This window comes from Erpetoichthys calabaricus, chromosome 1 (assembly GCF_900747795.2).
Source record: "Erpetoichthys calabaricus chromosome 1, fErpCal1.3, whole genome shotgun sequence".
NCBI lineage: Eukaryota > Metazoa > Chordata > Cladistia > Polypteriformes > Polypteridae > Erpetoichthys > Erpetoichthys calabaricus.
In genome coordinates this window covers 198,668,723-198,693,904 of record NC_041394.2, presented here as the reverse complement: position 1 = coordinate 198,693,904, position 25,182 = coordinate 198,668,723, and the positions used below count along the sequence as shown (strand labels likewise).

The 25,182-nt window shown below is 38.6% G+C and overlaps 1 protein-coding gene across 2 annotated transcripts in view; it reads right to left on the bottom strand.

Moving 5' to 3' along the window:
* nell2b (neural EGFL like 2b) overlaps nucleotides 1-20,110 on the bottom strand; it is a 369,230-nt gene extending 349,120 nt beyond the window's left edge. The window contains exons 1-3 of one of the 2 annotated variants that reach the window (XM_051920793.1): nucleotides 19,440-20,110; nucleotides 19,027-19,155; nucleotides 6,737-6,887 (exon numbers count right to left, since the gene is read on the bottom strand). In XM_051920793.1, coding sequence (XP_051776753.1) covers nucleotides 6,737-6,887; nucleotides 19,027-19,155; nucleotides 19,440-19,494 — 335 coding nt within the window. In that variant the 5' untranslated portion in view covers nucleotides 19,495-20,110. The remainder of the gene's footprint in view (nucleotides 1-6,736; nucleotides 6,888-19,026; nucleotides 19,156-19,439) is intronic. The other variant, XM_028810691.2, reaches the window with a different exon arrangement.
* Nucleotides 20,111-25,182: the final 5,072 nt, after the last annotated feature.

Below are 25,182 nucleotides of genomic sequence, written 5' to 3'. Positions count from 1 at the left end.
ACCACTTACTTACACTATTATGTTTTATTTGATCAAATTTCACAGAAGCAATAAACAGATACTAATAAAGATAATTAGGTGCAGTCTCTAAATGTGACATAAATGTTACATACAGTATGCAGTGAATCTCTGGTGCAAAAATGTTTACTGACATCAGATTATAAAAGAATGTCAGCCATAATACAATGAAGTTAATCTCATTTTGAAACAAGATTACATTTTTGTTCTGTTGACATGTCAGATCACACTTTGCTCAGGGTATGCAATGTAGTGATAGATCATGGTTTGACAATCTCTGTCTACTGCTTGTTCTGGAAAACATATCCTCATTGCTCACTATATTATGCTATAGCATAAGCATTGTGGGCCAGAGATTTAATATTAAAGAACACTTGATCAGTAGGTAGAACAATTAAAAGGGGCAAGCAGGCTCTCACCAAATAACAGATGGGGGTCATAAAAAACGTAAACTCTTTAATGCCCAGTGCAGTTTCCCAACAGTACTATCCTTAAGCTTTACCAAGTAAATCAAGTAAGTCTGCTCAGATTTCATTTCAAAATAATGTTAAATGCTGACTAACTTTTCACTGTAAATTATCACTTATGCACATGTTAGTTAAAAAAATATATCAAAAACTGCCATATTGGGTAACAGCAGTCATTTCTATGGTTTTGTATTAGCTGGTGACTGAATTTTCTGACACGTTAGATTCATCTAAGATGTTAAAGAACAGCAAGTAATCTCAACAAGTGACTGATGCCTTCTTGCTGATGACAGAAGAGGATAATCAGCCTAGAAGGCTCATTAGGTACTTGTTGCTTTAATTAGAAAAGCCTTAAGTGGTGTAATACATTCAGAGGAAGTGAAGGCTCACTGTGGACTACTTTCTAGCATCATGAAGCTAGTTTAGGTAAAGATGTACTGGCAAAGGAGATAGATAGATAGATAGATAGATAGATAGATAGATAGATAGATAGATAGATAGATAGATAGATAGATAGATAGATAGATAGATAGATAGATAGATAGATAGATAGATAGATACTGGACTGGGTTATTTATTATCCCTTTCTGTTTACAAACGGATGTGGTATATTCAATGTGAATTAAAATAAAATGACATATTTATTTAGAGTATTGGAAACCTTAAATATTAATTTTTAAATATATCTTGGTTTAACATCCACAAAGCTGTTGCCCCTTCAGCGATACGTTAGTTAAACTCACAATGACCTCCTTGGTTTATGACCTTGGTGTGGTGGATGAGTTATTTGGCTCAATGATCCTTAGATCTTCAGTATATTGTATTAATATATGTAATCCTGAAAAGGGCTATCTATGTGAAACCTCACATAAAGAATAAACAAAATTATCGCTCTGATAATGGTTCAAAATAGTCTAAAAGAATTTTGCCTAGTTTATTGACATCCACTCTTAGATCCAGGCCTGCGCGTGGTGCTCACCAGTGACCACTTAGTACCCCTGTGACCCACTTAGCCCCCGTCAAAAAAAAGCACTTGTAGTCTCCATATGGGCTCTCTACCTGTGAGGATGATTGGATAAAGGTAAACAACAATGCCAGTGGGACAGATCCAGGCATACTAGACCTTGGCAATGAAAATGAAACATATGTTTCTGTAAATATTGTGTTTAAGGATGAGCAGATTGCAGGCACATATTATGAAAAATGCAGACCTGCATCTCTCCACAAAACAGACTAGCTTGATATAATATAGCTTTGTTTATACTGGCATTAATATTTATGCAATCTACGTTATGAATAATATCTTTACACAGATTCATCTTTTCAAACTAAATAGACATGAAATCCGAACCTTATAATGAAGACAATTCTCAAAACACTAAAGCAAGAGTAATGACCTATCAAATTAAAGTGGATTCTATTACTATAATGCAGCACAATATTTCCAATAGATCAGAGTTTAAAAAAACTGGTAAACAGATTTATTGTGACATTATCAAAAAAATTTTATCTTTCCTAATGTAAGCAGAATGGTTAGTTTAATGAATGACAGTCACATACCATATAATATTTATGGAAACAGAATCTTTGCATTTAACATAGAAAGGATACCTATTTATTGCTCCGCGACTTTAGAATATTTAAATCTTTTGACCCACTTATTCATATTTATAGCTTCAGTGAGAGAGAACCATGCAGTATTGTATTCATGGCAGGAAGCAATACAGCATTCATTCATTCATACAACCAAACTCACCTGCACAGGCCAAATTTCACAAGTCACCAATCGACCCACACATACTTGACAACATGCCAAATCTATAAACACTGAGACAGGAATAGGACTTAAACAGAATATTTACAAAAAATAAAGTATCCTGATACAATGCAAATCTACAAAGGAACAAATCCATGCAAGGACTGGAGTAGTGGTAAAAACATCTGTTTGAATACACAGAAACCATGAAATTGTTCACAGATTGAAGATTGATCACAAAAATAGTTGTCTTAGATTGTAATTTTATGCTTTCTGTATTATTTTGTCACTAGAAAGGAGTGCATTTTAGACTGCCAAACATTCATTTTGCAAAAGGTGAAGCAATACATTAAGATATCTATATGTCCTTAAGAATAAACTCACATAATAATAGACGACTTTCCAGTTAAACAGCGTCTTTGGAGGCATATAGCTGCATGCTTGATTAAGCACATCTAACAAACATGCTAGGGATCAATGACGTGATGTTCTGGCTGAACCAAAGTGACTAAATGAAACAGACACAGCTATTTAGAGAGCATAATACCGGGTGAGGGACAATCATACTAAAATAGGTGAGCTGGTGGTAGATGTGGTGGCTTTCACATCATAGACCATGGCAAAAGTGAGCATAGTAACAAGAGAAAAGGTAGTCATCCTGAATCATCAAGATCTCTCATAAGCAGAAACCCATCAGCAGTCAAGTGTTTCTAGATGTGCTATAAAGCTCTTTAGCAGAAACACAAACGAAAGGGAAAGGGTAGTCAGCCATGAAATCTGACTGCAGAAAGTGAGAAATACAAGGGTAATTGATAGAAGCTGATACAATACAACACATTTGTGATGGCTTATGGATAGTTTGAACATGCACAGTGTAGCCCCCTGCATCTAGTTTAGTTGAAGCCAAGGTCAAAGGAACATGGCCACTCCACTAGGGGTTGCACCATTGTAAAATAATGCACTGTATAGTGAGAATTCTTAGTGAAACCTGCATGTTCGAAGTATCAATGAGCCATTGCAAAAATGTTGTATTGCGTCAGCTTCTATCATTTGCAGTTACTGTGTAATTTTCAAATTGCCTTTACTTTTTGATTTACGTACGTACTTCAAACCTAATCCCCTTTGAAACTGGAAGATGCCCAGCTATTAGTTCAGAAACTACTGCGACTCTAGTACAACCACCTGTATTCCACAAAAGTCTATTCCATCAGAAGTGGTCTTTGTGGAAGAGTTGTAACCAAAAAGCCATTCCTCTAAGATGAAAGTAAAGCTAAACAACTCAGCTACACACAAAAGCCCAAGGACTGGGATACAGAAAATGGCAGCTGCTGCTCTAGACTGTTGAGTCAAAATCTGAAATTTTTGGCTCTAACAGAAGGTAGCTTGTCTGCCATAGTGCTGGAGAAAGATGCATGGATGAATGTCTGCAGGCAGCAGTGAAGCACAGTGGAGGTTCCTTGAAGTTTTTGTGCTGCATTTCTGTAAATGACATTGATTGTCCTCTCACTACTGAGATGCACAAGCAGATTCTTATCCATCAGCCAATGCCAATTAGAGTCTGATCAGTTCCAGCTTCATTATGCAGTATGACTATGACCTCAAATACATAACCAAAATCATAAAAAACAATTCTGAAAAGAAAAGTGGAACAGGGAATCCTATGCTCCCCACTGAGCCCTGCTGTCAATATTAATGAGCCAGTGTAGGACTACTTTCAGAGAACGAAGCAAGTAAGACAGCCAAAGTCAGTAGTGGTACTGTGACAAGTTCACCAAGAGGCTTTGAACAAACAAGGTACTTTTAGAAACTAGTTGACCATAGAGAATTGCCCCTGTTTTTAATGCAAATTGTGGTCACACCAAATATTGATTTCATTTTGTGTTTTTGTTTACCTCACTTTCTAGGAAGTGTATTGATTTATACAAAATATTTTGGAAGCATTCCCAGTTTACACCTACGACTTTTGCACAATACTGTATATAGTCTTTTCACTGAAGTGAAAAAGGGTACAGTGAAAAAATATGAATTTTTCAATACTGCAACCGAATTAGTCTCTTCTTTATTCTCCTAAATAGCTGTAAAGGCTATTACTGCTCCATTGCAACCAAGGAATCTGGTTATACTAACATGTTTTTAGAACAATGTCTTGTATCAAAAGAGAGTCAGAAGCTAATATTTTCACTTAGATGAAGCAGGCATTGGCACATTTGCAGTTATACCCCCGGACCCCATAATACAGTACATGTGCATAAAGATACTCTGCTTCTGTCTACAGTATGCATAAATATGCATATGACTGTAATGTCCACACAATATAGTATCTATAGTGCAATTCATTTTTAACATATATTTTGATTTTTTCTTTTTATCACAGGCTGCTTGTCATACTGTTATGACCACCCCCTACCCTACCCTGTTTTGAGCAAACCGTGATATCTACTTATAATCCAGAAAACCACTGTTTCAAAAAAATGTAGCAACCCTTATCTTCCCATTTTGTTAATCCACACAGTCTAATACATGGGAGATGTTTACACTGGAAACAACAAGAATGGAGGCCAGTCACTGGACAGCGCAATTGCACAGAGACAATTCAATGTTGCGTATTTACCTGTCACGAATGTCATTGGAGTGCAGAGTAACTCCACGCTAGCAGACCATGGAACATTCAAACACTGACTTAGCTGAAAATAAAACCTGACTCCATGAAGTTCTGCAGTGTCAGCACTAACCTCTGTGCTTCCTAGAAACTCTGACACTCTCATTCTGAATATAAGGTTTTAATCCTATCTTTTAAAATAAAAAACTGTCACAATAAACTTATATAATATAATTAAAACACGACAAACAGTGAAGGGTCTTGACCAGCATGTTGAACAAAATATGTATACTAGGCAGCTAAAAATATGTGAACTGGGCAAAGATGAGGTAGGGGGGAGATTATGTTTCACCACACACTGACTTAAAAAATCACAATTTTAAAATGCAAGAGAGAACAGAAGAGTAAGCCTAAAAGTGAAGGTTAGACCACAGACAGCTACACAAAGAAAATTCTAGAAAGTGGCAACCAAAACCAAGAATAAAAAAACTGTGTAAGGTAACCTGAGGACAGAATGGAGAGTGGCTTCAGAGGATCTCAGTTGCTTTTAGACTTATTCCTGATGAACTTTTTCGGCAAAGAGTTTTAGTGGTTATAAAAATAATCTGGACATGGATAAAAGATAACTGCAGCTGAGGGGTTACCATGTCATGGGAAATATACTGAAACATTTTTGACTTGTTCCAACCTGCTAACATTCTTCTGCATGATTTGCCGTAGTCCTAATGAGAAGTAAAGAATTTAAGTTGTAATACTTTTGCATCCAATGTGGCACCATGGGTAACAATGCTGCCTCACACATCAAGCCTCTGGGGTTTTAAATCTTGCACCTAGTCATTCTGTGCTCTCCTTGTGTTGATGTTGATATACCTCCAGATATTCCAGTTTTTCTCAAACATCCACAAAAACAAGCTGGTGAGGCTGGTAGACAGTTCCAAATTGGCTTTTTTTGGTGGAAGTGGACTCGAAAATGGCCTGACACCCTGTCTGGGGTTGTCGCCTGTCTTGCACCCAGTGTTGCCAGGTAAGGCTTTGATCCTCTGCCAACTTGAATTTGATTAAGTGGTTTTGAGAATATGGTGTTACTTCACATTCAAGGAATGGGTTTAGAAGAGTTAGTTCAAAGCACGGTCATTGGTACATCCTTGAGTGATGGAAGACACGATTCACGGCAGAAAAACCCACGAGAAGACTTTTCATTTTAACATATGGTATGGTATTGCCTAATTTAATCCTTTTTAGGTAAACAATGAAGAACACAGAAAAAAGAATCAGGCTTTGTCTCTTACGTTTTTCCTCAATTGCTATATTGACCATAACATAACAACATTGAACCCGGGTGTCATGGTTAGCACTGTCTCCTCACAGATCCAAACTGTTGGGACTAAATTTCATGCCTGGTCACAGCCTGCACATTTTCACCATTTATCTCTGGAATTCCTCCTGTATATCCCTAAAACATGCACATGGGTGTGGGTGAGTGCACAACTAGGTCCCATGATGGGTTGCTGCACTCTTTAAGGATGGCCCCTGTCTAGCACACAATGCCACATGGATAGATTTTGGCCCCCTGCATCTGCTAGTTTTATTAACAAATTACGTATAGAATCTATTATGGTCAACTGAATGCATCATTTCTGTGCTCTGCCATATGAATGAAATAATTAAATTTTTAAAAACTGTGCTGATAGTATAGGGTGGAGGTTGACTTTTGTCAGTGATGTCTTATAAATATCAGACACATTGTCTATTCAAGCACGTGGGAAGGGATGGGATAAAGCATCAGATGCAATCAATGACTCTCCCAGCGGGGGTTTACATAATTTTGGCATGAAACAGTACTGAGTCTCTGCTGCAGAAGGATCACAGTGAGTCCATCACTTAAGAGATGCTTACCTTTGGTCTGAGTGATGGAGGGATAAAATAACTCCTGAATTTAGATGCTCCTGACGTAATGTTGCTAAAACTGTGAATTCGTGCTTGTTGCGCAATTTTTGTGCAATCCTGTCAGCTACAATTGCAGATGCCTTTATACTCCTTGATGTATCTGTGAAAAAAAAATGAAGAAATTAAATGATTCCCCTAGGAATAACACCGCTATTCACTTCATGAGATAACAGAAGACTGCCACAAAAAGAAAATTGGGTTGTTGGTGGTTTTCTTTTATACATTTGAGGCAACAAAGCTGGCAACATTCAGCATCCCCTCCTCTTGTTACTGTGTGCAGTGCAAAAAATTTAAGCAGCAGCTTGGCGTTGCCTCACTTTTGCTTTGCTTGAATGATTTATTGATGCTTAGCACGTGAAGCTTCACCTCACATAGATCATTCTCAGCTGGACGCAACATCATAGCTCTTATGTGTATTTATCTATATTTACTCGGCTGTGACTTGAATTTAAACCAAAAAAAAGGTAAAACTGAACACTGTCTTTTTTTCCCCTGATGAACACTTTTTTCTTCTTCCACCAGTGTTCAGGGTTATCCTTCAATGCAAGACTCTATGATATTTTAATGGAACTATCAATAAATGATGAAGCTTCTCAGAAGCAATCACATCAAAGAGTTCATTTTTAGTCATTGAATGCACACAGTGTGGCACAACACAGTTTTGTGCTTAGGCACTAAGTAACCTGCTATTTCGTTGCTATAAAGATGTTAATCTTGCTTCACTCAGGGTAAAATAATAATGCTTCCATTCTAAGTATACACCTTTGAAATCTGTAAATATAAACCTTGAAATAAATAATGAATATGTGTATTATTTAAAAGAAAAAAAAAACTTTACGTATAAGCCAAGAATTGGCATCAGGTACTATATTTAAAAAGAAGCTGAAACAAGTCCAGTTGGAGCCTCAGTGTTTAGGTCTATATGATCTTACTTAGTCCACGGGGAAGGCATACAGGATTTTCTTCTTCTCCTGTCAAAACATCACATTAATTCCAATTTCTTTCCTTTCCTTTACAAATACTGACACATTTGGTGCTGCTTATTGTACAAAAATGATGAGCCACCACCAAAAGGCCATCTGCTGTTCATAAAATGAGCCGCACAACATTACTAGATGGCTTTTTGTATGTTTTATGTCACTTTTAACGCCAAAAATGTATTGCTTAGGAAATGTCACAAATAAATAATAAAGGGAACATAAAAGTAAACAATTGACAGGGTGGCTTCTTGGCAGTCTACAGAGATGTTCACCTGCCAATCTTAACTTTTTATTACGAATAATGGGAAAAAATCTTTGCAGATTAATCCTATACAGTGAAAATGTATCAACAGCAATGGATATAATGAACAAATCTATTCGCTCTGGGTGATGGTGTTTGATGTGTTTAACCGATTAGAGTTAATTAGTTAATTAGTGAGGACAGGTGTGCTGTGCCTAATTAAAAGAGTGGTTACCTAGGGAGACGGGGGGGGGGGGGGGGTGTTTCTAGAAATAATTGGGCTGCAGTTCATAAAGAACACAGCATTCCAGGATATGGACATCCAAGAGACTTCCACAATTAACCTATTCAACTATTAAATCCCCACACCAATGCCTCCACCCCACCCTTCATTCTTAGTCCTATATTTAAATGTATTAAGGTTTTTATTGCACCTATTCAATTACACCTTCCTGACGCATCTATTAAGCTGTTTCCAAATATATTAGCATAGCATAGCAAAGCATTCAAGATTTTAAATAAGTCAACCTGACCAAAAGTATGTGCACTTCATTTACTGCTTCCAGACAAAAATTAAAGCTGTGGCTAAATTCTGAAAGTGGAAGAGAAAAGAAACATGAGAAACCTTTTTGTTTCACTAGGGCAACATTCAGGAGCATGTTTGAAATATTCAATTCAAATAATTAACAAAAAAAACAAAAAAACAACTGATATCTATAAAAATTAATCTTGATATTGACTACTGTAAAATACACTAATATAGCTTTGCTTTTTGATCTGGTCTAAGGAGTCATGGATGAGGTCATGCAAGACAACCTTTCCCCTTAAAGCATGTGTGAACATTATCACAAAATATAACACTGTGAGAATTTGATAAGGTGACAGGTCATGCAGTCATCTGTGCTACAGTAAAGTTAAGTGAAATTATCATTTAAAGATATTTCAAAATTTAAATGAAAAATAAAAACATGATTTGTGGGTAACACTTTAGGTTAGGCACTGCAAAAATGCATCTATTACTCATTTATTTTTCTTTAACAAGACCTTTACGTTTGGTCTTCATAACACTTCTAAAACATCAGTTGATAGGTTATTCATCTCTGTGCAGTGTAGTATATTGTCATGATGATAAAATGTGTTAAAATGAAGGATTCACAGGCCTTAGACTAAATATGTAATATCAAGAGAAATGTGTGTCAGTTAAGCCACCTCAGACAACTCCAATATTTCTTAGTCAGTCACATTGCAGAGATGAATAAACATTTTACAGACGCTTTGTAAGTGTTAATGAAGACCCGAGGAAGCCTTTGTTAAGGTCTTGCTACATAATAGGAAATGAGTAACGGGTACATTTTACAGTACCTAAAGTAATGTGTGACCAAACTGTGTACAACTAAAATTAATTTATGGTATCATTAAGTAATTTTTCATTTATTTCAAGATTTCTACAAAATTTACATTTAGAGATACTGTAACAAACCCCGTGACCCTGTAGTTAGGATATAGGGGGTTGGATAATTGATGGATGGATGGATGTAACAAAGGCAAGAAGTACCCTAAATGAAATGTCAGATCATCTCAGTGCATCACCAATGCACAATGAACTCATTTTCGGCCACTTGGACATGTTTCTTTGAAATATGGGATGAAACCTGACTGTCTTGAGAACATCTAGGAAAGATATCAAGCTCTACACTGGCTATGACAGTGCCTAGACTTGTACCCAGGTCCGTAGAGTGAAGTGCTAACCACTATGCCACCCTGCCATTCAGCATACAATAAGTAGCAATTATAACAATAATAATAGTACATAATGCCTACAGGTATTGTTTAAGCCGTGCAATGATATAATACTCTATGTGCGACATATGGCACTGGTGGGAGTCAAGCAATATGCACAGTTCTCACATTTGATGGCAGGTGATGAAGGGGTGGTAAAATAACTGAGTCATTTGTGAATAATCTGCTGAAAAAGATATGCCCAGATATCCCTGGCAAACCAACTCCACCCACCTAGAAGTCACTTATAAAACCAGAGAGTTTTGTTGGACTGCTGAAAGTCAGTCAATGGCACATTGGTGCCTGGCGACCTATTTCCATAATATTGCCTTAAGTGGGGTGCAGTTCACCACAAAAGCTATAATATAAAGCAAAATTGTTTGATTCATTGATGGCAGACAAGGTGCCAGTGCGTGCCGAGCACACAATCCTGCCTTTGCAAGATTTTCAAAATTGAGTCATTTAAATAAGGCATAGGGGCAGTCCCTCTAACCCAAACACTCAGGATATGACAGCCTCCCCAGACTCCTCCCGGTTATCGAACAAAGACCCCCTGCAGGAAAGAAGCTTTGTGTTGCAGCTATGAATTTTGAGCTTTTTACACTGCAGCTGCACATCAGCCAGCATCCACAGAGGGAATAACCTTATTTCTCATTCAGGGCATATCAGAGTTTTGCAAAAGGCTTCAAATCCCTGTCTTTTGTCAGCAGCGACGCTTCCTTATTGACCCTTTCTGCACAAATGGTTCAATTTAGTGATGGCTGCTCCCCAAGTGTACAAAAACGGAAAGCTACTTTATGCAAAAGGTCATAAAGAGCGTGTTAAATATAACCTCAGAGGCAGGCATTACAACACAAGGAATGGTTTATTGTTGCTTTTTTCCCCCAAACTGTTCCCTTCACAAAGACATTATGTACAAAAAGAATATCTGCACACAGTGTGTGTATGCATCTACACACCTACACATGTACTTTTTATAGACTTCAAAGAAAAGCCACTTGCTATAATAGCAATAATATTTAAGATGATCATGAAACAAATAATATTTATGATGTACAGGAAGCTGCTTTGCATGGATAGGTAAGGTGATGTACAGAAAAGGACAAGGACACCGCATTCTAATGATCAGGGAACATTGGAGACAGTAGTGCTACAGTAAGCAATCACTGCCACCAGAATGCCACTACGTAGAAGTCACATACAGGGTCATCTCAACCATATGGACAAACTAGGCAGTCACCCAAGACACCAAAGTTTTAATGGGGGGCAGTTTTTTGTCCACCATCATACACACTGCGTATACAAACACTTGTGCTTGAAGGTCAATGAGGACCCACTTCTTAATTTAATGTCTGTGATGAGTCATACTCAAAACTCAATATAAGACTCCATGGTTTGGGCGCTATATTTTCAGTTTTGCCTGGAAATGCAAAAAATGTGCTGGCCATATGCCCATGAATGGCCAAGAATGCAGTTTATTTTGTACAGGACATGCAAGTTAGTTTCACGTGTTGTTAGGCTCTCTGGATCTTACTAAGGCTGGCCACTCTAAACTGAGCCCTCAAATTGTGGCCGATAGTCTCCATCCTGTCTGTCAGTGCATGACGACTGCCGAGATCCAGTTTTTTAATACAGAAGGAACAGAAGGTTGATGATGGTGTAGCCGACATTAAAGTAGTCAATGTGCGTAGTCAAGTTGCATACCACATGTTGTAGGTGGCTTCAACCCATGATAACCCAGAACAAGCTAAGATATTGATGCAATTCCCAAACATGGCGTTGAAATCCACCATATCTCTGTTTTATAGTATCTGAGCTCTTAACTCTTGAATAATTCCTGTTAACTAAAATAATGATTAGGTCAATTATGACTTTAAATTATTCATATTTTGTTCAGAAGAAGATCTAATTCTATTATGAAGGCAATAGACTATCTGCTCCCAGCAGTGAGCTGTGCTTTGTAAGTGCAATCACAGACAATTGCCTTTGTATTTCAGAATATTGTTCAGTGATTAAGAGAGCTGCTTCAGGTAAAGGCAGCACAAAGCTTCGGACAAAAGCAATAATATTTTAACATGCCAGATTACCTGAAGGATGCATGGACACAAATGCGGATAGACAGAAAAAAGTCATATATAACAACATTTAATAGAATGTGATAATGTATTAGCACTACCACCACCCTTCATGGTAATGAACAGGCAGCCATTATAAGGACATCTGCATGTCAAAGGCATATGAAATTATTATCCTTACACTCTATCCTAAAATAGCAAGAAGCACAATGCCCAGCTATGAAGTACAGAAAAACAAACCAGGGAATTTGGAAGAATGATGACTTCATCACAATCACAATACACCTTCTTTTATGCCACTGAACTACAAAAAAAGGTACCAGCCTGTAAGATATACAGTAGACACCACCAATGCCAAAAGAGATTTGTATTCCTTTGTTTTCAAAACTTCCACTTCAGATCTTTCGGGCTTTCAGACTAAGGGGTAACTACACTATTGTTATGCATTCCTTTGAGAGCTTCACAGTTCGCAGCAGAAGAAAAAAAAAGGAAGAAAGAAACAGGCCAAATGAATCTTTTAAAAACTCCTTCTGCCATCCTGATGTAAAGTACTGCAAGGAACCGCCTCTCTGAGTGATACAAAAAAATAAACATTTTTTTTATTCATTAAGATATTATAACCACAAAAAAAAAATCGTGTCCACCTTCATATAGAATACATGACTAGGTGGCTATCCGATTGCTATGTCTTGTCACAAACATTTTTAAAAATAAAACGCATTTGCCATTCCAACAGATTGACATTAATAAACATTGACAAACATTAACCCTGCTTTTACAAATCCCATACCAAATGACATATCGCGGAAGAGACATATGCAGTGCATGGTACTCTGCAAACTTTACTACTGAGGGCTACATTGATTGCTTAGATTTCAGACTGGTAGCACAGCTAGTTTCCACTAATACTCTAGATACAGTAAATCAAGACTTAACTGAAAAACAGATTGGGCTGCAAAGTGTTGATACTTCACAGCCCTGGATACCAGGGTTCAACTGCCAACCCTGCCCACTATCTATATGGAGTTTGTCCATATTTATGCTTGCTTTTTTCATTTTTCATCTGCATCCCAAAGATGTTCATGTTAGGTTAACTTAATACGGCTTGTTGGACACTCACTAAGACATTAGCCTCTAGGTCACGATGTTGCCAGCTTGAATCCCACTTCCTATTTACTAAAAACCCTGAACAAGTCCCTATTCTTCGCCTTTAAAAATATATATTAAAATTATTCTAATTGACCCTGATCATATTACTTACATATTGTTAAAACATCTGCCTGTTAATCAATAATAATAATAGTAATCAAGCTCTCTATATCAGTATGGCTGACTTTAAATGTGAGAATGTGGATTCGTACATCCTCAGTCTGTCTTACAGTAAACTATCATCCCATCCGACGGTGGTTCCAACTTTGCAGTCTCTGTTGTAGTGATAGGCTATGGCTGACCTTTCAAATATTTTTTTTATAAAAAACCACAGATCAAGTACACAATTTGTTCTCATCACATTTTGCTCACATTGTAAGACATCTTAAAAGAGGTCTAGCAATCACACTTTCCATTGACAAGCATAATAATTTTGATGTTATTACATACGTTTTTCTATTTTTTACAAGGTGTGATAACAAACTTTCATGGTGAAAAAAAATGCAAACTCAGGTCTATTTGTTCCAGGTCAGGTTATGGCCAATGTCATCTCCCTTGGGTTCTATGCACCATTTACCATTATGTTAATCCCCTTTCTGTCTCTCTCCTTACAAGGTAAAACGATATCCTCACATTAGAATTGTCCATCTTAAAAACAAGTAAATGGAGAAAGCAGCATCAAGCGTTGCACGCTTTCTGCATTTGCTCTGCAAAACCTCATCTTACAACTTTTTTGGTACAATTCTTGCTACATCCGATAAACCTTAATTTTCAGAAGGGCACTATTGCTTTTAAACACATATATTTTACTACATACTGGCAACAAACTGAGCAAAGACAGTATACGAACAACAATGTTATTAAACACCGTGTGCTGCCTCGTGGCAAGAAACACGTTTGAACGATCACATCTTTAGCAACATCTATCCATCCAGTCATTGGCAGACCCTCTTAGTAAAGTGCAGGGTTCTGGCTAGCAGGAGACTCTTCCAGCAGTTCTGGGTGCAAAGTAGTAATGAACCCCATTTGGCCTGCCAGTCTACTTTAATGAACACACCCAGGGATTCCATTTATTGCTGCTTATTCAACTAATCAGCCCATTTGTGCAAGCACTACACAGATGGTACGCAAATCTGAATTTAAATCCCACACTTTGGAGTTACAAGCAGCAGTAGTACTCGCTACTGTGACACCATCTCTGCTGTCTTTTATAAAAGCATATTATTATTAATACCATATCTTGTTTTATTAATGTTTTTTCTTTACATCACAACATACATTTTTTGTACCACTGCCTCACGATGAACAAGTGTTACAAATTATTCATACTGCCATTGGAGACTCAGTGGCTTGTGCATTGCTATGTTTCTTGCCCATGCTTGATACAACGATGAAGCAAAGTCTGTTTGTACTTCATATGTTTATGTGAACGTTTGTTGAGGCTTCACTTTCTTCTTTTACTTAAAAGACAAGCTGTCAAGTCGACTCACATCTCTTCACTGCCCCACTGTACGCCTGAATGTAGCTACATTTGTGAATGCTCTGTTAAGGACTAGTCCTTCAACTATGATGGCGTATTATTTTTTTCACCTGCTGCTGCTGCTGAAGGCGGGTTGTGACCTCCGGTGACCATGAACTTGATAAAATGCTAGAAACTGAATGGCTGAGTTTGTTAAGCTTCCAGTTATTCCACCCTATAACAATATTATACAAGACCATTAATAGTGCTTTCATTCCTCACATTGGTGCTGCAAAAAATCTTGAACAGAATTTGAGTCTCCTTCATTTTCGGGCCCAGTTTACTGGTGATTCAATGAAGACACGTTCTGACCAATAATATGTCTCTGCCAATCTCCCTAATCTATAAACTAATTCTCTTGATAATTTAGATCAGGATTGAAAAATAGTTGCTGTGGTTAGCACTGGGCTCGATCCACGTATCCATTCATTGTCTGTATGGAGTTTATGTTTCCCAGTTGTTTGCATGGGTTATTCTCCTGGTACTCTGAGTTTCCACCCACATCCCCAAGTGTTTCAGGTTGATTGGTGATTCTAAATTGAAGCCATGTCAATACTGGTGTGTGTGTGAAGGCCCCCTGTAATAGAATCAGCTCAAGCCTGCCTTACAATTGATACTGTCAGGACAGGCTCCAGCCCCTGTTGACAATGAACTGTATTAACTGAAGTACTATTAAAATATTAATTAAATTATGTGGGTGGCAAGGTGACACAGTGGGTAGCGGTGCTGCCTCGCAGTAAGGAGATCTGGGTTTGCTTCCCAGGTCCTCCCTGCGTGGAGTTTGCATGTTCTCCCCGTATCTGCGTGGGTTTTCTCCGGGTGGTTCAGTTTCCTCCCGCAGTCCAAGGACATGCAGATTAGGTGCATTGGCGATCCTAAATTGTCCCTAGTGCATGTTTGGTGTGTGTGTGTGTGTGTGTGTGTGTGTGTGTGTGTGCCCTGCGGTGGGCTGGCACCCCGCCCGGGGTTTGTTTCCTGCCTTGTGCCCTGTGTTGGCTGGGATTGGCTCCAGCAGACCCCTGTGACCCTGTAGTTAGGATATAGCGGGTTGGATAATGGATGGATGGATGGATTGAATTAAATTATTTTATGTAATTAATTTGTTAGGAATTATTTGCAATTATTAATTAAATTATGCAGTGTACAGTATTTAATTTGTTACAATGCACGATGCCTTCTGTGTTAAATAAACCACAGTTATTTCTAGTGCATATTTGTAAAACTATTGCACTGATGGAGACACGAAAAGTATTTTTTAGGAAATTAAAAGTCATTCATCACAATACACCTAGAAAAGCAATTTAGAATTTAATAAGCAATTCTCAATGACTCAATTTGTATAATTGCTACTACTGAGCTGTCATTCTGATAATGTGCCAAATAGAAAAGATGGTAATGGTGACAATGAAGAACTCAAGTATGCCTGCGTGTAAAACTGCACATCCTTAACAAACTGAGAATTAGAGTATGATAAGAGTTTTTTTTCTTGTAATATCATTGCTTTTTTCATATAAAAAAGGAAAACAACAAGAATTGTTGCATACATGTATGCACATTGAGACTAAGCAGCGTCTCTTTTTACCCTTTCACTAAAGAACAACACATTAGCTTATTCCACAAAGGCTGTTCCGCTAACCAAAAAAAAAAATCAAACTATCACCTTCTGCATTTCTCATTATGTTCTCAAATGTGTGTAGTGATCATTAAATATACAAGCCCTGGGCTATTTACATGTCTTCAGCTGTAGTGCTGCCTTGTGGGATTCAAGAAACTGAACTGACAAAAGGACAAAACCACACCCAGTACACTGAACAACCGCACACCAGCTGAACAGGACTTTACTTCTTTTGATTTGCTTTTAATTAGACAGTTTGGCTCCTTTGGTGCAGTCTTATCCTTCTTATAAATCAAATAGCTGTACCTGGAAACTGACTGATTACAGTATTGATGCAGTAACTGGGGATATTAGCTTAAAGTATTTTCCTAGAAAAATAATAATTTAACTTTGTGATAAAAAAACACTACATCTTCTTTTTGGGGTCTGTCATCCCATATGAGAGCCCTACAAGCAAAAGTGATTTCCTCTGCTGCCAGTACAGAACATGATATAAAAATGACAGAAATTTATATTTCCCCTAAGCTCATAATGTTTTTCTTGTTTTTTTTTTCTCTTTGGCTGTATCTCTAGCTCCATATTACAGGCAATAACAGTAAAGGACACTGTGCCGTCTGCATTCATTCTTTTGGAACAAACTAAATCCTATTCATAGCCCATCCCTACAGAGGCTTTGACAGCACTTGAAATCCAAAATTTATGACCCGCGTCTGGTTGAGTCAGTTTGCTTTCTAAGATTATCTGACTGACATTCAGTGCTGCTGAATTTTGGCAACAAATGACTAAAAGACATTTTTGGTTTTCGTGCTTGCTGTTTATACTGTTGCACGTAACTCACTGCATACATAACTGATGTCCAAAAGCAAGTATTATTAGTATGTGTGGGTGGGTATTGTTTCCTAGTACTCATTACAGCAAAACTGTGGACTTAAACTAAGAAAAATCATTTAATACCCTGTCACTTTTCTTGTGAACAGCAGACCTAAGTATTTTATCAGCATGTTTCAAAAATTTTTCACAATGACCTGCATTTGCACAGAGGGAGCACAGGAGGTTGAAAACACTTCTTGTTACAGATGGGTGTGTATTGGGGCTGGGCTGCTAAAAGACACTCCTCACTAACTCAGACTTTAAGAATGCCCTGTAATGGCTGGAATTTGTTTAAATGAATATTGGAGAAAAGTACAAATACATTTGTAGGTTTCATTATAGTGGTTTGGATATGTTGTCCTTTAATTATAAAATGAATCTACCAATTTTTACTTTCAAAACATGTACTGCAGACCCAAAAAATAGATAGATAGATAGATAGATAGATAGATAGATAGATAGATAGATAGATAGATAGATAGATAGATAGATAGATAGATAGATAGATAGATAGATAGATAGATAGATAGATAGATAGATAGATAGATAGATAGATGAAAAGGTGCTTGAGGATCTCAGGTTGCAAATTATGACCAACATAACTCAAAACTTGCTATTTCTGCTTGAAGAAATTTAGATAGATAGATAGATAGATAGATAGATAGATAGATAGATAGATAGATAGATAGATAGATAGATAGATAGATAGATAGATAGATAGATAGATAGATAGATAGATAGATGAAAAAGTGCTTGAGGATCTCTGGTTGTAAATTATAACCAACAGAACTCAAATTGTATTATTTCTGCTTGAACAAATCTCCTCAACACTTGACCATATCATCTTCCCTAGTTTATTATAGTGGCTCCTGCTCAGTATGCCAGTGAATTGTAGCATCCAAGTGGCTTAACTCAGACGTGAGGCTAACAAATATGCCATCTTTAATTATAAAACAGTAGCCTTGAATATCTTATTTGGGAATAAACATGTATATAACAGAAATTCATATTTATCTTTAAATGCTGTAAGTCACAGTAAATGTTGGTAATTTAGGCAAACATCCATCCATCCATCCATCCATTTTCCAACCCGCTGAATCCGATCACAGGGTCACGGGGGTCTGCTGGCGCCAATCCCAGCCAACACAGGGTACAAGGTAGAAACCAATCCCGGGCAGGGTGCCAACCCACCGCAGGATAGGCAAATATCACAAAATGTAAAACTAGTGTACCAGTTATTTTTGCCACAGGCTGGCGACAGGTACGGGGTTTGTTCAGTATAGTTCTTAATTGATGTCAGTCCTCTAACTAGGGAATATCTGGTTAAATTTGGACTTAAAAAAATCTGTTTTATAGTGAAATCAGTGTTCTGTAATGGAATTTTTCTGCTAACACATTTGCACCACCTAGTGCAGGAAGTTTCAAAGCGAGAGTTTTGGGACATGAGGGCTATCTGACGGAGTGTACATTTTTAAGAGCCCTGGTAAAAATATATTCCTTTAACACTGGTATAATGATGAAAACTTGTTTCATACTCCTTATGGATCATATTGCAAGCACACAAAAGAACCTGGCAGATTCAAACACGCACACCTTGTTCTGACCCAGTTCTTACAAACAGTGGGGGGTGGCGGGTAATCTATTTATCTCTGTTCATAAATACATCCAAAGACCCAGAAACAAAAAGGTTAAGTATCTCTGATCCTGTGCGTGTTTTCTAATGTATTGAGGAGCATTACGCAGTAACAGCAAAGGTATTAATTTTGTTGGAAGTAACAGCTTAACTGTGCACTTTCATTGATTTCCACCTCATTTGAAAAACCAGAAAAAAGAACGGAATGAACATCACCGAGTGCCTGGAGACAAGCACGCTGACTGGTGATGAGTGCCAGGATTTCCCTTCCCGTTTGCCACCTGCCTCGTCCAACTTCCAAATGTGACCCACAAACGAAGCACTCTTCCTAAGAACCCAATTTACCAGAAGTGAAGTGTATCGATCAGCTGCTCGTACCTTGAAAGAGAAACGCTTTGCTCCCATTATGAAAGCCCTGAACCTGCGAAACTCCTTCGTGAGACTCTCCCAGCTTCAGTTCATTGAAAACATCGATCTGCAAAGCCGGATCGACACCGAAACCTAAAACTGAGAGAAGAACAAGACAAGATAGTGGTTATTAAATAAAAGAAGCGCTAACACATACATAAAGGAAGCGCATTCTTCCCCCCTTCATTGATCCATGCAGATCGCGCCGAAAACGCAACCGAAGACAAAGGAGTGTTTGGAGTTTTTTTTTTAGGAGCCCCGGGAACCTACGACAAAGTGACCCGCAGCCGTTCAAAGACACTGCTCACTCTTGCGAGTTTAGGTACTCGCTTCAGGGGTGTGAGTGACTTGCATGGTTTAAGTGGAAACGGGAAAACTCTCACCTGAGCAGGTGCACAGAATGCACAACGCGACGCCAAGTTGTAGTAATTCCATCATGAGAAATAAGCACGGAACGAAACAAAAAGAAAAACAATCAGTCCATTTTCTTTTTGGCCAGACCGATGACACAAATCGGTTCCGTGAACCAAAAATGTACTTATATTTGGAAATGACAAAGACGCTGTTGAATGCCCTGTATTCACATTTACATCCTTAGACGCGAGAATAATCTCCGAAAGAAGTTGAATCAATTCACAAGTAATGAGTGTGAAGAAGAAGAAAGAAGGCGAGTACACAAGGTTAAAAGTGGAGAGACATATGAATCCATGCAAGGCAAGAATCACTCCGTGAGACGCATCCGCTGATGTCGCTGCTAGAGATTACATCAGGTAGACAGACTCCCGAGGAGACGCACGGAGCCCCCAGTTCTGGCTGCCAGCTGGCTCGCAGGCACACTGAAGCAATGCGATGCGATGTGATGCTGAGAGGGTAGCGAAGTGCGCTGCAGCCTCCCCGTGGACCACTGCGGAGAGGACGCCGGTGCTGGGCGGTGCTGTACAGTGAGATCGGGTAGCTGCCAATTCCAGGCTCCCTCTCCTCTTAAGAATTTGCCACTCAGGCAGATGACAGCGACGAAAGACACGACCCTCCGCTGGTGCGTCCGACACAACGTTAAATTCATTTGAATGCCTGAGGGTGGGGGTTCGGGCAAGCAAGACTTAAGTTATGCCGTGTTTCTTGGATGATCGCGATGTGTTTAACAGATAGATAGATAGATAGATAGATAGATAGATAGATAGATAGATAGATAGATAGATAGATAGATAGATAGATAATTGAAATGGTAACTAGAAAAGGAGCATGAATAAAAGATAGATTCTGTCATATTTTAACCATGCCATTAGTAATGTGTAATATTTCTGTTTTAACAGTGCAATATATCATCTGACCATTAACATATACAGTTCATATTTTGAAGGCTGTATTGAATACTACAGAAAATTGAAAATGCACAGATTTTTCCAATATTTTGAGAGCAAGTTCTGTTAATTAAAATACACGGTAACAGCTAAAGTTAAAGCTGTTTGATGTCTATATAGAGCGGTAAATAATTCAACAGTACCATCACCATTTTTTGTCACTGTCATAATTAAATTGTTTTTAAGATTAAATGGGGAACACACAAAAGAAAGGTAAAGTCATTGTTTTTGGAATGTAACGTTTGGATGATGCATTTTTTATACACAATATATTTATAATCTAGACAGCTGCAGCTGCCTATCCCTGTATTGAACTTTAATACTCGTATTTATAGACTGTTTAGAGTATTTACCTCAAGAATCAAACAAAATAAGTTCTAATATGATTCCTTGTCTGATCTTTTGAAAAATCAATGCTGCTTGAAAATGTGTGAACCTCTACTGTAACTCATAAATATGTGTCATTTTAATGCATGTTTAAATATATTAAAATAAGCCCCACATTTGTGAAGTTAAAAGGGTTTAATACCCAAACTGTATGCATTGTTTAGAGAAACTGAAACACATAGTAACATAAGAACTAACAGGAATTTCCCACATGAAAAAGTAAGTATAAAATACTGGGTTTCTAATGGCACTTTATGGTGATTTGTTGGGTTGTGTAGTTCCTCATTGAGCCATTGCTTGACAAAGCACCTTACCATTCTGGGAAGGATTCTTTGCAAATGAAAATGGTTCTTTGCACTTTGAATACTTTCTGATATGTTAAAAAAAAAAACTAAAATCGGACATGTATAGGTTAACTATCTAGGAAACAAACAGATTAAGAAAACCTGGACTTAGCCTGTGTTAACATGTGAAGCAGGAGTCCTTTTAAAATCATGACCCATTAGTGTTTCACAAATCTGTTATAATCTATCCTTGATTATTTATGAAGCTTGTTATGGATCTAAATTAATAAAGGTTCGTTCTGAAACCTTCATGTTGATGGGTCTTTTGGGGACCAAAAATGGTTCCTCTATGGCTTTGCTCTGAAGAGCCACTCAGGCACCCTTTATTTTTAAAAGTGTACTACAAAATTCATCATCTCAGTCAATAGCATGCATATGACCAGGTGCTAAATTAACCCAATATGAAAAGTAAAGAGTCAGTCATAAGGATAACATGTGGTAGGTCTTGTACTATACAGAATTCCAAGAAACCACCCCAAGTCAGCATAATAAAAATGTCCTCATCTAAAGCGACCTGCAAAGAAGACCTTTGAACATCAGAAACATTGTAACAAGGTCAGGCCATTCATCCAAACAAGCTTGTCCATTCGAATCACCTTGATTGTCCAAAATAACATTAAGCTGAGATTTGAAGGTCCCTATTAGTCCCACTCTTCTACCACACTACTTAGTAATTTATTCAGTGTTTCTGTCATTCTTTGTGTGAAGACAAACTTTCAGACATTTGTGTGAAATGTGCAAGTTTTCAACTGTGTCTCCATTTCTTTGTTAAAAATGCATTTTTAAGTAACAGCGAGCATCCACTATACTAATTACAGTGGAACCTCGGTTCACGACCATAATTCTTTCCAAAACTCTGGTCGTAAACCGATTTGGTCGTGAACCGAAGCAATTTCCCCCATAGGATTGTATGTAAATACAATTAATCCATTCCAGACCGTATGAATTGTATGTAAATATATAGTTTTTTTAATTTTTAAGCACAAATAAAGTTAATTATACCACAGAATGCACAACATAATAGTAAACTAAATGTAAAAACATTGAATAACACTGAGAAAACCTTGAACATCTGAAAAATCTGTAATTTAATAAACCATCAAGAAAAGTAACATTGCAACAATGCAGGCTACGAACTGATCACTGTAAATAGAACTGAAAACAAAAACAAGCCTTCTCTACCTCATGCGTCCCTCCCTCCATCCCTCTCTCGCTCGCTCGCTCACTCTATCTCTCTCTCTTTTGAGAGCCTGGAGTGCCTGTGCGTGAGCCTCTCTCTCACGCTCCTGTGTGTGTGCGCATCTTCTGCTGATACCAGCATAGGAAAGACATCCCCACCCATAATTACAACAACGCAAGTGAGCAGAGAGCTGAGGAGACTTCGTGCCAGCAAAGCAGCGGGTCCAGATGGAGTATCGCCACGACTGCTGAAGGTCTGTGCATCGGAGCTGGGGGGTCCTCTACAGCGCATCTTCAACCTGAGCCTGGAATGGGGGAGAGTCCCGAGGCTTTGGAAAACATCTTGTATCACCCCAGTCCCAAAGGTATCACGTCCTAGTGAGCTGAATGACTTTCGGCCTGTTGCTCTGACATCACATGTGATGAAGGCCATGGACAGGCTGCTGCTTCACCACCTTAGGCCACAGGTTCAACACGCCCTTGACCCTCTGCAGTTTGCATATCAGGAGAAGGTGGGAGCAGAGGATGCCATCATCTATATGCTACACCGATCCCTCTCTCACTTGGACAGAGGCAGTGGTGCTGTAAGAATTATGTTTCTAGACTTCTCTAGCGCCTTCAACACAATCCAACCTCTACTCCTTAGGGACAAGCTGACAGAGATGGGATTAGATTCATACCTATTGGCATGGATCGTGGACTATCTTAAAGACAGACCTCAGTATGTGCGTCTTGGGAACTGCACATCTGACATTGTGGTCAGCAATACAGGAGCGCCACAGGGGACTGTACTTTCTCCGGTCCTGTTCAGCCTATATACATCGGACTTCCAATACAACTCGGAGTCCTGCCATGTGCAAAAGTTCGCTGATGACACTGTTATCGTGGGCTGCATCAGGAATGGGCTGGAGGAGGAGTATAGGGACCTAATCAATGACTTTGTTAAATGGTGCGACTCAAACCACCTACACCTGAACACCAGCAAAATCAAAGAGCTGGTGGTGGATTTTAGGAGGCCCAGACCCCTCATAGACCCAGTGATCATCAAAGGTGACTGTGTGCAGATGGTGCAGACCTATAAATATCTGGGAGTGCAGCTGGATGATAAATTAGACTGGACTGCCAATACTGATGCGCTGTGCAAGAAATGACAGAGCCGGTTATACTACCTTAGAAGGCTGGCGTCCTTCAACATCTGCAATAAGATGCTGCAGATGTTCTATCAGACAGTTGTGGCGAGCGCCCTCTTCTACGCAGTGGTGTGCTGGGGAGGCAGCATTAAGAGGAAAGACGCCTCACGTCTGGACAAACTGGTGAGGAAGGCAAGCTCTATTGTTGGCATGGAGCTGGACAGTTTAACATCTGTGGCAGAGCGAAGGGCGCTCAGCAGGCTCCTATCAATTATGGAGAATCCACTGCATCCACTAAATAGTATCATCTCCAGACAGAAGAGCAGCTTCAGCGACAGACTGCTGTCATTGTCCTGCTCCACCGACAGTTTCAGGAGATCGTTCCTCCCCCAAACTATGCGACTCTTTAATTCCATCCTAAACATTAACATTTAACATTATACATAGTTATTGTCTGTTTTTCACCTGCATTATTATCATTCTTTAATTTAATATTATTTATTGTATCAGTATGCTGCTGCTGAAGAATGTGAATTTCCCATTGGGATTAATAAAGTATCTATCTATCTATCTATCTATCTATCTATCTATCTATCTATCTATCTATCTATCTATCTATCTATCTATCTATCTATCTATCTATCTATCTATCTATCTATCTATCTATCTATCTATCTATCTATCTATCTATCTATCTATCTATCTGTCTCTCTCTCACTGCCTCTCTCTGGCGCTGCCTGTGTGTATGCGGCTCTCTCTCTCTGCCTGTGTGTGTGCACGGCTCTATCTCTCTCGCTGCCTGTGTGTGTGCTGCCTCTGTGTTTGTGTGTGTGTCGCGCGCTCTTGCTCTCTCTTGCTCGCTGCACAGGAAATGCACAGGGAGAAACTGAACATGTACAAACCAAAAGGGAACCTGGCTTGTTCGTATACCGAGTGTGTGGTCGTGAACCGAGGCAAAAGTTTGGCAAACTTTTTGGTCGTAAACTGATTTCTACGTGTACCGAGACGTTCGTGAACCGAGGTTCCACTGTACTTTCATAACTGTAAAAACTTCAATCATGTCAATTGTTAATCTCCTTTTGCTTAAAGTGAAACATTTCAGTCTCTCCTTATAGCTCAAACATCTAAGTCTCAGAATCAGCCTATTCACTCTCCTTTGGCCTTACAGCACTACTATAGGTCAAATCTGCAAACAGCACACCAAGTGAGGCCTCACTATTGAGATATTTCATTTAAGCATAGCCTTCCTGTAATTGTACTCCACACGTTGTGATAAAGAACCAAACATCCTATTAGCCTGCTTAATTGCTTCTGTACATTGTCTGGATGTGTAGATTGTGACAAGTCCACTCTGGCTGTGTTCACACTACCAGGCTAAAGTGACTCAAATCCATTTTTGTGCCTTAAAATGTCTCACATCTGATGTTTTCTGGGCTGTGTGGACACAGCTATCCGTTTTTTCAAATTAGATGAGATAAGAATGTTGTATTAGATTAAATATGTATCAGATTCATGGCCAAATGACTGAGAATGGGCCGATCAGAATTCATGTCTTTTTTTGCATATACACAAAGGCTGGGTGCTGCCATCATCATCCAACACTGGCAGAGTGACAAAACAACAATAGAGGAGATCTACAGCTGAGACAAGAGTCACGGTCCCACTATTGCTGGCTCCTTTCTTGTATCCACACATCTCTTGATGCAGCAGTGCCAGTACTAGCTG